Genomic DNA, 17,424 nt, shown 5'->3' with positions numbered 1-17,424 from the left:
TTATAAGTATTGCAAGCTCATGGGGCTTTCTTTAATTCTGGTCCTGGTGACCACAAGGTATGAAGGCGTTAATTCCAACCTGATTCAGCCTGCACTCATGGCATCCAAAAGAATAAGCTTTAACGGTCCAATGCAGCCTTTTTTTAAATCTCAATCTCAATTTATTTCTGGGTAACAATTAAGTACCATACTGTGATTGCTTTCAATTAAAGTAGTCAAAAATAATTTTAAAAAATAGCTTCTTAGCAAAAGCTATTTCCCAATCAAGAATTTTGCTAGGACTGTCTGGGATGGGTTTGACTGTGGAGGGGAAACTGAACATTGGCTGTTATGGGTAGAGAGGTTTGGAACTTTTTTTCTTATTGGTCAATTAACTAATTTACCACATGGTGATGTCATCGTGAAAGGCCAAAAGTCCCTCCCACCAAAACAGGCTGAAATTTTACGAGGTATTTTCTAACAGCTCTTACACTAAAACGGCATTATCATAATTTTCACAATTCCAAAGTATTAATCCAACCTCATTGCGTGGAAATATATATAAAACACAGGAAAATCAAGTTTGACTGCACTGGACCTTTAAGGGGCTATAATGCTAACATGGGTTACAGGGCAAAAAATGCAGTAGGTCTAATGAATTGGATGTTACTCACTGAGGCCCGAAGGGAGCGACTGTCGGTCCGCGCCCCGAAGCACCCAAGGAAGGAGATGACCGAGACGGTGATGCCCACTACGATGATGCCCTCTGCAATAAGAAACATGGAGGTGCGGGACAGAGCACTACCCGTGAAAGTCGCTATCTCTGTGTATGTCGTGAGCGACATTGACCCAATGGCAATAAAGGCAATGCCAGACACCTAGAAATAAAGCTGTGAGTATTACTGCAAATAGATGTTGTATTAAAACATTTAAAAGTGATTTGAGACACAAGTCTAAGTATAGTTGAGTGTAGGCCTATATTAATATTTTGACACTCAAAAAAAGAAATATGTGATGAAAGTCAATACATTTCATTCAGTTCTGGCAAGACAATATTGAAGACATATCATCATATCAAAATATCCTATCAAAGTGTTTGGAACATTTTTATTTTTAAATAGAGTGTATCATAAAACGTATAGGCTACATTTTGTTACAATGAATGAGCAATTACCTTGGCATAATAATCTGCCATTTAGCCCTTGCAATGTGCTCTGTAAAATGATATATCCTTCATGCCATAACACATAGGCTTACATATATATACAGTAAATGCATTATTTCTCAATACATTTTTTGGTGAGTTATTAGAACATTTTCACCAGCTTTATTAAGATTAATGGTAAAGACTAATGGTAGGCTATATATACAATTCTTCTGATATACAGACTGTAAAATCAAATATACTTTTCTACTTACCCAGAACAACATATTGAAGAAAATGAAAAGGAACTTAATGCAGCCTATTCTTATAATTTTGGTGACACAAAAAAAGGTTATTCAATTCTGATCAATAACTGAAATGTAAAAATAAATAGCCTATTGAAAGCGTCTCATTTCAGGCAGTCTTACCCCGTAGGCTAAATTATTATTCCAAATGTAAGGGCATAAGCGGCCAACAAAGGATGAAAATGGTGATGTCTCCACTGAATATAGAGAATTATCCTATTCCCCTTTTCTGAAATTGTGAGCCAGACCTAAACAAATTACGCATCTGATGAATGGTATTGAACAAGGTTTATGCAAAGGTCTCTGAGATACTTGTTCTACAGCGATGAAGTGTTATAGCCTAGTTTAAAAAATGTTTTTATAAAAAATGACTTTTATCATGACAGGACAATGAACCTACATTAGATACAGTATTATGCTTTTGTAACACTTTTTGTTGTTGTTGAGAAAATATATGTTTAAGATCAAACGGCAGGTGCGAGACAGAGTCATTGGGATTTCTACAACTTTGTCGAATAAATAAGAAACGTCACTGATGCGTACGTCATAGGTAACCCATGACACGTGTGTCCCCAAAATGAGTGCCAATGAAATGGCTGTGAGAACCTGAGTCCCATCGATCGTTTCTATAAGAGGTGCTTTGGGAACTGATGTTGGAAACAATTCCTTTTACTCTCAACGTGAGAACACAAAATGGGCAATTCTGATCGTTAACTTTAGAAGGCCAATAAGTAACCAATGGGATAATTTCAGCGTTTATTTCAGCGTTTTCATTTTAGATGGTAAGCTTATTCTGAAAGTATTTTTTTATGTAATAGAATTAGGATCAAGAATACATCATTTAATAGGACCTCTATGATGTAGGTCTGGTTGTGACATCATGGTTTTGATGTCATTTTATACTCCCATCACTGCACTAAAACTCTCCAATTGTCCTTCCTGCAGGGTCAACACCCTATGTGAGCTTATCTGAGAAGCATGGACCATCCCATACCTGTCACAATGAGAGAGACCCCAGCAGGCGGGATGAAGGTTAGGCTAGTAACATACATTTCCTACTATTTAGCCTTTTTATTATATCGGTGAAAAAGTAAAAAGTAAGACAAAGATAGGTTATTGATATAATAATAATTACAACATTTTTCATAAAAAACGTTTCCTAAATAATTCACCTATCACTTGTATTTCTAGGGCACCCAAAACCCTGTGGGTCAGGGCAGCAGACACATGGAACCCAACGGGATAACCTCAGACTTGAAGGAAGTCCTAGATTCTCTGTGAGTACGCATTGTTTTCTTCTTCAGATTTTTGATCAGAACAACATGAATCAGACAAGCATTATATGCTACTAGGCCTACCCCCCCTAATGGATCGTACAAAACATTAAGGACACCTGCTCTTTTCATGACAGACTGACCAGGTGAATCCAGGTGAAAGCTATGATCCCTTATCAATGTCAATCCACTTCAATCAGTGTAGATGAAGTTGAGGAGACATGTTAAAGAAGGATTTTTAAGCCTTGAGACATGGATTGTGTATGTGTGCCATTCAGAGGGTGAATAGGCAAGACAAAATATTTAAGTGCCTTTGAACGGGGTATGGTAGTAGGTGCCAGGTACACCGGTTTGTGTCAAGAACTGCAACTCTGCTGGGGTTTTCACACTCAACAGTTTCCTGTGTGTATCAAGAATGGTCCACTACCCAAAGGACATCCAGCCAACTTGACACAACTGTGGGAAGCATTGGAGTCAACATGGGCCAGCATCAATGTTCCCTTTAAGCTGCAGCGCTGAAGAAATATCAGCCTGCATAGAAAAGCACGAGACTGAATTTCACTCAACTTTCTGGAGTTTCTGGGGGGGAACAAAATATTAGGACGGTGTCCTTAATGTTTTGTACACTTAGTGTAAAGTGCAGTCTGTTTTATCATTCCAAGATTTTGAAACTACATCTCTTACCTCAATTTGTCTTTCTGCAATTTTCACATCCTATTTCCTCACCTCCTTGTCAATTGTATTGGAGGAGAAGGTCCAAGGTACCTCCTCTCGCACCTTCTCCTCCAAGGCGTTTTGACAAGGAGACGAGGCGAGGAATCTAGAAGACATTAATTGAGCAAGTATGCCAACAATGCTGAGTCAGTATTATTGAATATAAAGAAGTTTTAGAATTTTAGAACTGTTTGATGACAATGTCCCTTCTTACCAATGTCACACCATGGCTCTGACCAACAGGGGTGTGGGTCAGCTCAAGGACTTGGCAACCATGGTTGCAGAGGAGCCACTGTCGGACGCTCAAGTTGAAGGTGACATGACATTACCTTGTGACACCAATAATGAAAAAAGACAAACACAATAATTTCTATACTTTAAATGAGTGTCAATCGCTATGCATGCCTGTCGAAGAATTTAAAATGAAAAGAAGGTTAGTTAATTCCAGTAGCACAAAGAGAAAAATAATACAATTTGAAAAATGGTGTATTTAAGGGATCTCAAGCTTAAGTTTTGATCATAGGACCTTCATCAGTGTACAAACCAGCCATTTTCAACCAGAAGGAGTTTTTATTTTCTCCTCGGGGACATTCAAGTTAATCCTTTCCTGTTCTATCCTATCCCATAGCGTTCCAGGCTGTCTTTGAGCTGTTTGCCACCGATAGTCATGGCTCCATCGACGTAGTGGGTCTCTCCTCCCTATTGGACACAGTAAACATGAGACTCAGCCCCGAGCAGACTGAGGCTGCCCTACATAGGGCCGACTATGACGGTGAGGTCACTCACAAGGACATACACATGCAATGTATCCCAATGCAGGATCAAGGAATTACGCTATTGGAAATTTCACAAGATGAAAACATTCCGTTTGCAATTCTAACATGTTCCACTGAATGTGAAAAGCCTTTATAACCTGCTTCCAATACATTTTAAATGTATTTAGGAACTAAAAATTAACTCCAAACTAGCCTTTCAGATGTTTGTGAAATCAAAGACGGGTAGAATATGGGGTGGGTGTGAGTAGTCGATTCAAGGTTTGTACTCAATTGCTTATTAACAAATACTCAATGTACAAATGCAGCTATTTATCAGGTAAAATGTATAAGCACAGAGAACATTTCAAACTTTTAAATGTGTGTGGAGTATGTCAAGTGCAGTAATTATGTTAAATTACATTTTCAGTTGTGTATCAGAACAACCACAGGCTTAATTGGAAGATCCAATGGGATACTTTTTTGCCATCAGCCCCGTTTCACGCTAACATGCAATAACTTGATTACTCAAAATTATTTTGATGAGAGTACTCCAACACAGACGTTCTTTCAAATGCCCATCCCTAGTAGAACATATGAAAGCTATCTGTAATTTTATTGTAAGGAACAATAATTAAAATGTGATTTGTTTCTAGGAGATGGTGAGGTAGGTTTTCAAGACTTTTTGTGTGTGATGACAGACAGCCAGAAGTTCGCCAGGTGTATAAAAGGTAAAAAGCCTGTAAGAGAGAAAAGTGTGTTTTGACAGATTTTAGATGGCATGCACATGTTCACAATTACATTATTTTTTCAAGCCATGAAACAGGTGCCAACTGCTCCCTCTACTCCTCCTCCCTCAATCTCTCCCTTTCTATCCCTCTCCATTGTCACCCTCTGTTCTTCCCCTTTCCCTCTCCATCAAACCTCCCCCCTCTCTCTCTCCATTCTCTCTCTTTCTCTCCCTCTCTCTCCCTGTAGCGGAATCCCCTGACCCATCTCAGAGTGTGGATCAGTCAGACTCAGTATTCTACAAAGCCTTGAATCAGATGCTGAATGCGGGCCTCATTCCCAGCAGTGCCACTGGGGAGATAGTTCGGTAAAATACAAACGCTCCCTCTCTGAAAATATACACTAGCAGTACTTCTGGTTAGGCACAACATGTATGCAAGATTCTTTTTTTAATTTTTTATATATATTTAAAAAAGATATAGCCCCCTTTTCTCCCCAATTTCGTGATATCCAATTACGATCCAATTACTATCTTGTCTCTTCGCTGCAACTCCTCAACAGGCTCAGGAGATGCGAAGGTCGAGTCATGTGTCCTCCGAAACATGACCCGCCAAACCGCCCTCCTTAACACCCACCCACTTAACCCGGAAGCCAGCCGCACCAATGTGTCGGAGGAAACACTGTTCAACTGACGACCAGAGTCAGCCTGCAGGCGCCCGGCATGCCACAAGGAGTCGCTAGAGCGTGATGAGGCAAGTAAAGCCCCCCTGGCCAAACCCTCCCCTAACCCATACAACGCTGGGACAATTTTGCGCCGCCCTATGGGACTCCCGGTCACGGCCGGTTGTGACACAGCCTGGGATCTGTAGTGACGCCTCAAGCACCGCAATGTAGTGTCTTACACAGCTGCGCCCCTTGGGAGGTCCCAAGAATTGTGAGGTTTATTATGAGAATAAATATTAGAGTAAATCATTTGAGTAAACTGTTGCTCATGACAAAATATGAAGAACAAAGCCCCAAAAATAAAATGTTGTCAGCTTAAGTTCTCGTTCTTTGAGTCTTTCTGTCTCCACCCAGGTATTACCATAAGAAGTCGCTGAGTCATGTGTTGCGGGTGGCGCCGCATCAGAACAAGAGCAGGGGTCATGTGATCACCTACTACGCCAAGGGGGCCCATCTGGTGGGCCTGCAGCCCAAGCAGCTGATGAAGTACATCAAACCCAACGGTGAGCAACGTATGGGCAATGTCTGTGTAACGTCTGAACATCAACGTTTGACCAGTGTTTGAGAAACACATCTAAACTACATAATTTCAGTTCCTGGTTTAATTTTGTGTATATTACTTCCCCTCCTAAGCACAGGAGGTTGGTGGCACCTTAATTGGGGAGGACGGGCTCGTGGTAATGGCTGGAGCGGAATCAACTACATCAAACACATAGTTTCCATGTGTTTGAAGCCATTCCATTTTCTCCGTTCCACCATTATTATGAGCCGTCCTCCCTTCAGCAACCTCCTGTGCTCCTTACCTATCTTTCAATTTTACACTGTACACTACCGTTCAAAAGTTTGGGGTCACTTAGACATTTCCTTGTTTTTGAAAGAAAAGCAAATTATTTTGTCTATTAGAATATCATTAAATTGATCAGAAATACAGTGTAGACATTGTTAATGTCAAGAGTTGCCTCTTCAACAGTGAAGAGGCGACTCCGGGATGCTGGCCTTCTAGGCAGAGTTGCAAAGAAAAATCCATATCTCAGACTGGCCAATAAAAAGAAAAGATTAAGACACTGGACATAGGTTATTTGCCTAGAAGGCCAGCATCCCGGAGTCGCCTCTTCACTGTTGACGTTGAGACTGGTGTTTTGCGGGTACTATTTAATGAAGCTGCCAGTTGAGGACTTGTGAAGCGTCTGTTTCTCAAACTAGACACTCTAATGTACTTGTCCTCTTGCTCAGTTGTGCACCGGGGCCTCCCACTCCTCTTTCTATTCTGGTTAGGGCCAGTTTGTGCTGTTCTGTGAAGGGAGTAGTACACAGCGTTGTACGAGATCTTCAGTTTTTTGGCAATTTCTCACATGGAATAGCCTTCATTTCTCAGAACAAGAATATGCTGACGAGTTTCAGAAGAAAGTGCTTTGTTTCTGGCCATTTTGAGCCTGTAATTGAACCCACAAATGAGGATGCTCCAGATACTCAACTAGTCTTAAGAAGGCCAGTTTTATTGCTTCTTTAATCAAAACAACAGTTTTCAGCTGTGCTAACATAATTGCAAAAGGGTTTTCTAATGATCAATTAGCCTTTTAAAATGATAAAGTTGGATTAGCTTACTCAACGTGTCATTGGAACACATGAGTGATGGTTGCTAATAATGGGCCTCTGTATACCTGTGTAGATATTCCATAAAAAAATCTGCCGTTTCCAGCTACAATAGTCATTTACAACGTTAACAATGTCTACACTGTATTTCTGATCAAAATTATGATATTTCAATGGACAAAAAATGTGCTTTTCTTTCAAAAACAAACACATTTCTAAGTGACCCCAAACCTTTGTCTTCTTTGGCAACATTGGATTACTGAATTGAATTGAATCCGAGTCACTGCGTTGTGTGTGTGACTCTCTCAGCTCCCAGTACCAGCCCATATTCTAAGCGGCCCAGCCTGAACGTCAAGTCAAAGGTCATGGTGGGCAAGCGGGTGGCGACACAGGGAAGTGTCCCCTCTGCCAAGACCTGGAAGACCGTGGAGATCGAGGAGCGCATCAGACAGGTATGAGCTAAAATGACAGAAGGGTTGGAGACAATTCCATTTAAATTCAGTAAATTCAGCCAATTCGGTTTACTTTATTTTATTTACTTGCGCCTTTATTTAGCCAGGTAAGTCATCGAGAATAAATCAATTATATTTTACAATAACGACCTGAATTGACTGAAAATGCATCTGGATCACCGCTGTATTGCATGCTGTGTTGAATATTGTCAAGTATACAGCTTTTTTAATTTATGTAACCAAACTTTATCTAGATGTTGTCTTCCCTGGCTTCTTATCTTAATTCAGTTCTGAATCAGAAATTCATGAATTATTATCCCTATTTATGAATCTAAAAATACAAGGATAATAGCAGGGGAAGTTTAGTACATTTTCCCCAAATATGAAAAGACGGCGATATAAAAGCCGACGTGGGGGCACCCTGACGAAACTACGGCAGTGATTAAATAAACCTCCTCTACCCTCTGTTCTATTGGCGAATGTACAATGACTGAAGAACAAACCAGACGAGCTCCGTTCGAGACTATCCTATCAACGGGACCTGAAGAACTGTAATATCCTATGCTTCACAGAGTCGTGGCTAAACGAGGACATGGTTTATGTAAATTCAACAGTATTTTTTCTATGCATCAGCAGGACAGAACGGCAGCGTCTCGTAAACTCAAGGGCGTGTCTCTTTGTTAACAACAGCTGGTGTGCAATCTCTAATATTAAGGAAGTCTCGAAATTCTGCTCACCTGAGTTAGAATACCTTATGATACACTGTGTAGACCATACTATTTACCAAGAGAGTTTTCATCTATATTTTTCGTAGCTGTCTATTTACCACCACAAACCGATGCTGGCACTAAGACCGCACTCAATGAGCTATATAGGACCATAAGCCAACAAGAAAATACTCCTCCAGAGGTAGCACTTCTAGTGGCCGGTGATATTAATGCAGGAAAACTGAAATCCGTTTTACCTTGTTTCTACCAGCGTGTCACCTATGCAACTAGCGGGGAAAAAAACTCTAGATCACATTTACTCCACAAAGAGACACATACAACGCTCTCCCTCGCCCTCTATTTGGCAAATCTGACCATAACTCTATGCTCCTGATTCCTGCTTACAAGCAAGAACAAACAGGATGTACCAGTGACACGCTCAATTAGGAAGTGGTCCGATGAAGCGGATGCTACTCTACAGGACTGTTTTGCTGGAAAATGTTCTGAGATTCATCCAATGGCATTGAGGAGTTTACCACATGAGTCATCGGCTTAATTAAGTGCATTGACGACATTGTCCCCACAGAGACCGGACATACATATTCCAACCAGAAGCCATGGATTACAGTCAACATCTGCACTGAGCTAAAGGCTTGAGCTGCCATTTTCAAGAAGTGGGACACTAATCCAAACGCTTATAAGAAATCCCGCTACACCCTCCGACGAACCATCAAAAAGTATCACTACAGGACTAAGATCCAATCCTACTACACCGGTCTGACGCTTATCAGGGCTTGCAAACTATCACGGATTACAAAGGGAAACCCAAACACGAGCTACCCAGTGACACGAGCCTACTAGACGAGCTAAATGCCTTCTATGCTCGCTTCGAGGCAAGCAACAGTGAACCACGCATAAGAGCACCAGCTGTTCCGGACGAATGTGGAATCATGCTCTCCTTAGCCGATGTGAGTAAGACCTTTAAACAGGTTAACATTCACAAGGCCGCAGAGCCAGATGGATTAGCAGGACGCATACTAAGAGCATGCGCTAACCAGCTGGCAAGTGACTTCATTGACATTTTCAACCTCTCCCTGACCTAGTCTGTAATACCTACATGTTTCAGCAGACCACCATAGTCCCTATGTGAGAATGCTGTCCATACAGCTCAGCATTCAACACCATAGTGCCCTCGAAGCTCATCACTAAGCTAAGGTCCTTGGGACTGAACACCTCCCTCTGCAACTGGATCCTGGACTTCATGACGGGCCGCCCCCAGGTGGTGAGGGTAGGCAACAACACATTCGCCATGCTGACCCTCAACACGGGGGCCCTTCAGGGGTGCGTGCTTAGTCCCCTCCTGTACTCCCTGTTCACCCACTACTCTGTGGCCGCGCAAGACTCCAACACCATCATTAAGTTTGCCGACGACACAATGCTGGTAGGCCTAATCACCGATGACAATGACACAGCCTATAGGGAGGAGATTGTGGGTTACTCATTTCTCTCTCCTCTCTCTCTCTCTCTGTCTCTCTCTCGCTCTCGCTCTCTCTCTCTCGCGCTCACTCTCTCCACTTCCTTCCGTCCCTCCCACAGTTATCAATCAAGTACCCAGGAAAGGAGACTAAGTCCATGATCACTCCGGTCAAGATCAAGGTGGACCTGCAAGTGAAGGACCGAGAACGTCTCACCTATGACAACATCAACCAAATACACCGCAAGGTGCTCCAGCTCACACTATAACAACAACATCATGCATTTGCCATTTTAGTCAATACCTTTGCAGTATTTCAGTTAGAAATGGCCATGTTTGAGTCTTCCCGTCTTTCCTCCTGTCTCTGTCTCCCCCTTCCATCTATTCCAAATCTTCTCAGCAAAGATGCCTCTCTCTTCTCTCCATCCCTGCCATTTTTATGTAACAATGTGCCATGTAATACGTGTGACTACAACGTAGGGCTACTGTACAAACAATATCTCTGCTTGGAAAGGCCTGATTTAAAGTGAGTTACTCTCTACTTCCCTCTCTCTCTCCTCCATCTCTGTATCCCTCTATTTCTCTTTATCTCTATATATATTTATCTATCTCCTTCGCTCCCTCCCTCACTCTCCTCCCTCCATCCCTCTCTCACCCCAGTCCAAAGAGGGCTTGAACACCTACCTGGAGACGCTGAGCCAGTACAAGCAGCGGGACACCTGGGACTCCTGGGGCTCGCTGCAGAGCTACCACAGCTCTCTGGGCCACAGTGCCTTCTCTGACACATTCTCCACCTACAGCTGGAGCTGGAGTGGCTGCCGCAACATGCTGCAGCCCCGCGACCTGCTGGAAGAGAGGCACAACTTGCCTCTGCTGCCACACCAGTATTAGGGAGCAGGGAGTATGGAGGGAGTATGGATAATTTCCAATTAAAAGCAAGAAATGTGTAGATTTTGTACTACATCCTATTATTTTTTATAAACATTTTTTAGCCATCTTTTCCAATTTCGTGATTACGATCTTGTCTCATCGCTGAAACTCCCCAACGGGCTCGGGAGAGGCGAAGGTTGAATCATGCGTCCTCTGAAACATGACTCACCAAACCGCGCCTCTTAACATCCGCTCGCTTAACCCGGAAGCCAGCCGCACCAATGTGTCGGAGGAAACACTGTTCAACTGACAACCGGAAGTAGGCCTGCAGGCGCCTGGCCCACCACAAGGAGTTGCTAGAGAGCGATGAGCCAAGTAAAGCCCCTGTGGCCAAACCTTCCCCTAACCCGGACGACGCTGCCCTATGGGACTCCTGGTTACAACCGGTAATGACCCCAGGCTGTAGTGACGCCGCATCACTGCAATGCAGTTTCTTAGACCGCTGTGCCACTCGAGAGGCCATTTCATTGTATTCTTAATACACTACATGACTAAAAGAATGTGGAAACCTTCTCGTCGAACATCTCATTCCAAAATCATGGGCATTAATATGGAGTTGGCACTGATGTTGGGCGATTAGGCCTTGCTCGCAGTCGGTATTCCAATTCCTCCCAAAGGTGTTGGATGGGGTTGAGGTCAGGGCTCTGTGCAGGCCAGGGAAGTTCTTCCACACCGACCACGACAAACCATTTCTGTATGGACCTCGCTTTGTGCACGAGGGCATTGTCATGCTGAAACAGGAAAGGGTCTTCCCCAAACTGTTGCCACAAAGTTGGAAGCACAGAATCGTCTAGAATGTACTTGTATGCTATAGCGTTAAGATTTCCCTTCAATGGTACTAAGGGGTCTAGCCCGAACCATGAAAAACAGCCCCTGACCCATATTCCTCCTCCAATAAACTCTACAGTTGGCACTATACAGTTGAAGTCGGAAGTTTACATACACTTAGGTTGGAGTCATTAAAACTCATTTTTCAACCACTCCACAAATTTCTTGTTAACAAATTATAGTTTTGGCAAGTCGGTTAGGACATCTACTTTGTGCATGACACAAGTAATTTTTCCAACAATTGTTTATAGACAGATTATTTCACTTATCATTCACTGTTTCACAATTCCAGTGGGTCAGAAGTTTACATACACTAAGTTGACTGTGCCTTTAAACAGCTTGGAAAATTCCCGAAAATGATGTCATGGCTTTAGAAGCTTCTGATACGCTAATTGACATAATTTGAGTCATTTGGAGGCGTACCTGTGGATGTATTTCAAGGCCTACCTCCAAACTCAGTGCCTCTTTGCTTGACATCATGGGTAAACGAAAAGAAATCAGCCAAGACCTCAGAAAAATAATTGTAGACCTCCACAAGTCTGGTTCATCCTTGGAAGCAATTTCCAAACGACTGAAGGTACCACGTTCATCTGTACAAACAATAGTACGCAAATATAAACACCATCGGACCACGCAGCCATCATACCGCTCAGGAAGGAGACGCGTTCTGTCTCCTAGAGATGAACGTACTTTGGTGCGAAAAGTGCAAATCAATCCCGGAACAACAGCAAAGGACCTTGTGAAGATGTTGGAGGAAACAGGTACAAAAGTATCTATATCCACAGTAAAACGAGTCCTATATTGAAATAACCTGAAAGGCCGCTCAGCAAGGAAGAAGCCACTGCTCCAAAACCGTCATAAAAAAGCCAGACTTCGGTTTGCAATTGCACATGGGGACAAAGATTGTACTTTTTGGAGAAATGTCCTCTGGTCTGATGAAACAAAAATAGAACTGTTTGGCCATAATGGCAGCATCATGTTGTGGGGGTGCTTTGCTGCAGGAGAGACTGGTGCACTTCACAAAATAGATGGCATCATGAGGCAGTAAAAGTATGTGGATATATTGAAGCAACATCTCAAGACATCAGTCAGAAAGTTAAAGCTTGGTCGCAAATGGGTCTTCCAAATGGATAATGACCCCAAACATACTTCCAAAGTTGTGGGAAAATGGCTTACAAAATTGACAACAAAGTCAAGGTTCTTGGAGTGGCCATCACAAAGCCCTGACCTCAATCCTATAGAAAATTTGTGGGCAGAACTGAAAAAGCATGTGCGAGCAAGGAGGCCTACGAACTTGACTCAGTTACACCAGCTTTGTCAGGAGGAATGGGCCAAAATTCACCCAACCTATTGTGGGAAGCTTGTGGAAGGCTACCTGAAACGTTTGACAAGTTAAACAATATAAAGGCAATGCTACCAAATACTAATTGAGTGTATGTAAACTTCTGACCCACTGGGAATGTGACGAAAAAAAATAAAAGCTGAAATAAATAATTCTCTCTACTATTATTCTGACATTTCACATTCTTAAAATAAAGTGGTGATCCTAACTGACCTAAGAGGGAATTTTTACTAAGATTAAATGTCAGGAATTGTGAAAAACCGAGTTTAAATGTATTTTGCTAAGGTGTATGTAAACTTCCGACATCAACTGTACATTCGGGCAGGTAGTGTTATCCTGGCATTGGCCTAACCCAGATTTGTCTGTCGGACTGCTCGATGGTGAAGCGTGATTCATCACTCCAGAGAACTCGTTTCCACTGCTCCAGAGTCCAATGGCGGCGAGCTTAACACCACGCCAGCAGACGCTTGGCATTGCGCATGGTGATCTTAGGCTTGTGTGTGGCTGCCCGGCCATGGAAATGCATTTCATGAAGCTCCCGACGAACAGTTCTTGTGCTGACGTTGCTTCCAGAGGCAGTTTGGAACTCGGTAGCGAGTGTTGCAACCGAGGACAGATGATTTTTACGAGCTATGCGCTTCAGCACTTGGTGGTCCTGTTCTGTGAGCTTTTGTGGCCTACCACTTCGCGGCTGAGCCGTTGTTGCTCCTAGACATTTCCACTTCACAATAACAGCACTTACAGTTGACCGGGGCAGCTCTAGCAGGGCGAACATTTGACGAACTGACTTGTTGGAAAGGTGGCATACTATGACGGTGCCACGTTGAAAGTCACTGAGCCCTACAGTAAGGCCATTCTACTGCAAATGTTTGTTTATGGAGATTGCATGGCTGTGTGCTCAATTTTATACACCTGTCAGCAATGGGTGTGGTTGAAATATCAGAATCCACTAATTTGAAGGGGTGTCCACATATTTTTGTATATATACTGTATATATATATAGTGTATATGCCATTTAGTCAACACTTTTCTCCAAAGTGACTTACAGTATAATGAGTACATACAATAGTACTTATGACTGACTGATGAGCACTGCATCAATTGCTGAAATGTATATTTCAATGTGACTACTCATTGCTTTTTGAATTGGGTGACAAGATTTTTAAACCATTTTCCAGAAGTACTTTTCACAATTGTATTATTTTACATGAGCCATTACATATCTGTGTGTGAATGTGTGTTCATGCGTGTGTGAGTATAAGATAACATACCATCAGGTCCAAAATGATTGCTACCCTTGATAAAGATCAAATCAAAAATGTTTCACCTTACAGTGAAATGCTTACTAACCAATAGTGCAAAAAAGGTGTTGGGTGAACAATAGTTAAGTAAAGAAATAAAAACAACAGTAAAAAGACAGTGAAAAACAGTAGCGAGGCTAAATACAGACACCGGTTAGTCAGGCTGATTGAGGTAGTATGTACATGTAGATATGGTTAAAGTGACTATGCATATATGATGAACAGAGAGTAGCAGTAGCGTAAAGAGGGGTTGGCTGGACACAATGCAGATAGCCCGGTTAGCCAATGTGCGGGAGCACTGGCTGGTCGTGCCAATTGAGGTAGTATGTGCATGTGTACATGAATGTATAGTTAAAGTGACTATGCATATATGATCAACAGAGAGTAACAGCAGCGTAAAAAAGAGCGGTTGGGGTAGCCATTTGATTACCTGTTCAGGAGTCTTATGGCTTGGGGGTAAAAACTGTTGAGAAGCCTTTTTGTCCTAGACTTGGCACTCCGGTAACGCTTGCCATGCGGTAGCAGAGAGAACAATCTTTGACTGGGGTGGCTGGGGTTTTTGACAATTTTTAGGGCCTTCCTCTGACACCGCCTGGTGTAGAGGTCCTGGATGGCAGGCAGCTTAGCCCCAGTGATGTACTGGGCCGTATGCACTACCCTCTGTAGTGCCTTGCGGTCGGAGGCTGAACAATTGCCGTACCAGGCAGTGATGCAACCGGTCAGGATGCTCTCGACGTTGCAGCTGTAGAACCTTTTGAGGATCTCAGGACCCATGCCAAATCTTATTAGTTTCCTGAGGGGGAATAGGCTTTGTCGTGCCCTCTTCACGACTGTCTTGGTGTGCTTGGACCATGTTAGTTTGTTGGTAATGTGGACACCAAGGAACTTGAAGCTCTCAACCTGCTCCACTACAGCCCCGTCGATGAGAATGGGGGCGTGCTCGGTCCTCCTTTTCCTGTAGTCCACAATCATCTCCTTAGTCTTGGTTGCGTTGAGGGATAGTTTGTTATTCTGGCACCACCCGGCTAGGTCCCTGACCTCCTCCCTATAGGCTGTCTCGTCGTTGTCTGTGACACTGTTGTGTCGTCTGAAAACTTAATGATGGTGTTGGAGTCGTGCCTGGCCATGCAGTTGTGGGTGAACAGGGAGTACAGGAGGGGACTGAGCACGCACCCCTGGGGGGCTCCAATGTTGAGGATCAGCGTGGCAGATGTGTTGCTACCTACCTTCACCACCTGGGAGTGGCCCGTTAGGAAGTCCAGGATCCAGTTGCAGAGGGAGGTGTTTAGTCCCAGAATCCTTAGCTTAGTGATGAGCTTTGAGGGTACTATGGTGTTGAACGCTGAGCTGTAGTCAATGAATAGCATTCTCACATAAGTGTTCCTTTTGTCCAGGTGGGAAAGGGCAGTGTGGAGTGCAATAGAGATTGCATCATCTGTGGATCTGTTTGGGCAGTATGCAAATTGGAGTGGGTCTAGGGTTTCTGGGATAATGGTGTTGATGTGAGCCAATACCAGCCTTTCAAAGCACTTCATGGCTACGGACATGAGTGCTACGGGTCTGTAGTCATTTAGGCAGGTTGCCTAGATGAGCAAAAAAGACTGTCTAAAATAAATTAATACAATTGAAGAAGGCAGTCTATAAGCGCAGACAGAGGATATCAATGTTCTGGAAAGATGCTGTATGGAGGAATAGTCTAAGATCCCACCAAACGTGTTCACCAATCTCATAAAACATTTTAGAAAAAGGCTCAGTGCCGAGGGCGCCGGAGTATTGATAACAGGAGTGCCAATCATTTTGACCCCTATCTTTTTTTAAATGTGTTTTTTTACAACAAAAAAAGGTATTTCTCTGAGTAGTTGTATTAGTATAAAATAATATGATTCGATTTTTTTTTCTTCATACAATAGGGTTCAGTATTTGTATTGTTTATTTTATACAGCCTTTTTTGCTCATCTTTATCAAGGTTGCCATTATTTTGGACCTGACTGTACTTAGCATATCTACATGTACTAATTTGCCTGACAATGGAATTCAGGCACGACACAGTGACAAGATAAAAAGGATTATTGTGGATACTGGATCTCTCACAAGTCTAACATATCCTATACTTCGCAAACCAAACTAGAATAGAAGCATTTTTAGTTCTCACAGTCTTCAAATGATGGATTATCATAGGACCCTTTAACATAAACATCTTAAATCAGACCTCACGGTCCCACAATTTTTCACTGGCTCATTCCTTAAAGAGTTTGAGCTTCATGTTTGGTTTGGGAGTGGTTTGTGTAATGGTTGGCAACTTGTCAATGACTTATGACCTAAAATCACAAATTCCACTTCTGTCCTTTCCCTCAATGTTGACTTAAAAGGACCTGTGTCTCGAATTAAGTGGTCGTGATAAAACTAAGTCACTTCCGAAGAAGAGGGCGCTATCCTACTATCGCCTAAAGCAGGGTTTCCCAAACTCGGTCCTCGGGACCCCAAAGGGTGCACGTTTTGGTTTTTGCCCTAGCACTACACAGTTGATTCAAATAATCAACTAATCGTCAAGCTTTGAGCATTTCAACCAGCTGTGTAGTTTTAGGGCAAAAACCAAAACATGCACCCCTTGGGGTCTCGAGGACAGAGTTTGGGAAACCCTGGCCTAACATTCTATCTTTTCACAAATGGAACTCATCAGACAATAGTTGACTTGAGTTATAGCCTACTTTTGATAGACAAAAAGACAATGACGTACCCCCAGTGAGCATTAGTGGTTGATATTTGTTTCGTCCGCCCTAGCCTTGATTTCAAAGTCCACAGACTTAGATTTTTAGTCTGTTCTGGACCGGCCTAGGTTTGGCCCCAAAAATTATTTGATTTGGCCAAATGATATACCCCAGTGAGCACTGACTGCCGCAGGACATCCATGAACATTGACTATTGGTTTATGTTTGTTCCGTCCGCCATGGCCTTGATTTCAATGTCTACAGACTTTGAAATCAACAGTCTTTATTTAGCCCAAACATAGACTATGATTGGTTCAAATTTGGTCCAGTCCGGACCCAGCCTCAGCATTTGGCAAAAATTGGAGACATATGGTTTTCAGTGGAAAAGGAAGAGAGACTATGAAACGACTTCCGCTTTTGGATGTGTGAAAAGATGAAAGATATAACTTGATATAATATAATATTGCCT

General features: G+C 42.7%; 1 protein-coding gene across 1 annotated transcript; it reads left to right on the top strand.

Moving 5' to 3' along the window:
- The first annotated feature begins 3,642 nt into the window (after positions 1–3,642).
- Positions 3,643–10,737, top strand: LOC120045794 (EF-hand calcium-binding domain-containing protein 3-like). The gene is made up of 7 exons (XM_038990726.1): positions 3,643–3,730; positions 4,045–4,188; positions 5,147–5,264; positions 5,975–6,123; positions 7,523–7,665; positions 9,969–10,094; positions 10,507–10,737. Exons 1-7 carry the CDS (start codon positions 3,643–3,645, stop codon positions 10,735–10,737), a joined length of 999 nt encoding a protein of 332 aa, XP_038846654.1.
- The last annotated feature ends 6,687 nt before the right edge of the window (positions 10,738–17,424 follow it).

The sequence above is a fragment of the Salvelinus namaycush genome, chromosome 4 (genome assembly GCF_016432855.1).
Source record: "Salvelinus namaycush isolate Seneca chromosome 4, SaNama_1.0, whole genome shotgun sequence".
NCBI lineage: Eukaryota > Metazoa > Chordata > Actinopteri > Salmoniformes > Salmonidae > Salvelinus > Salvelinus namaycush.
Note: the sequence above shows the minus strand (reverse complement) of the source record. Positions and strands in the feature narration are given on the sequence as shown.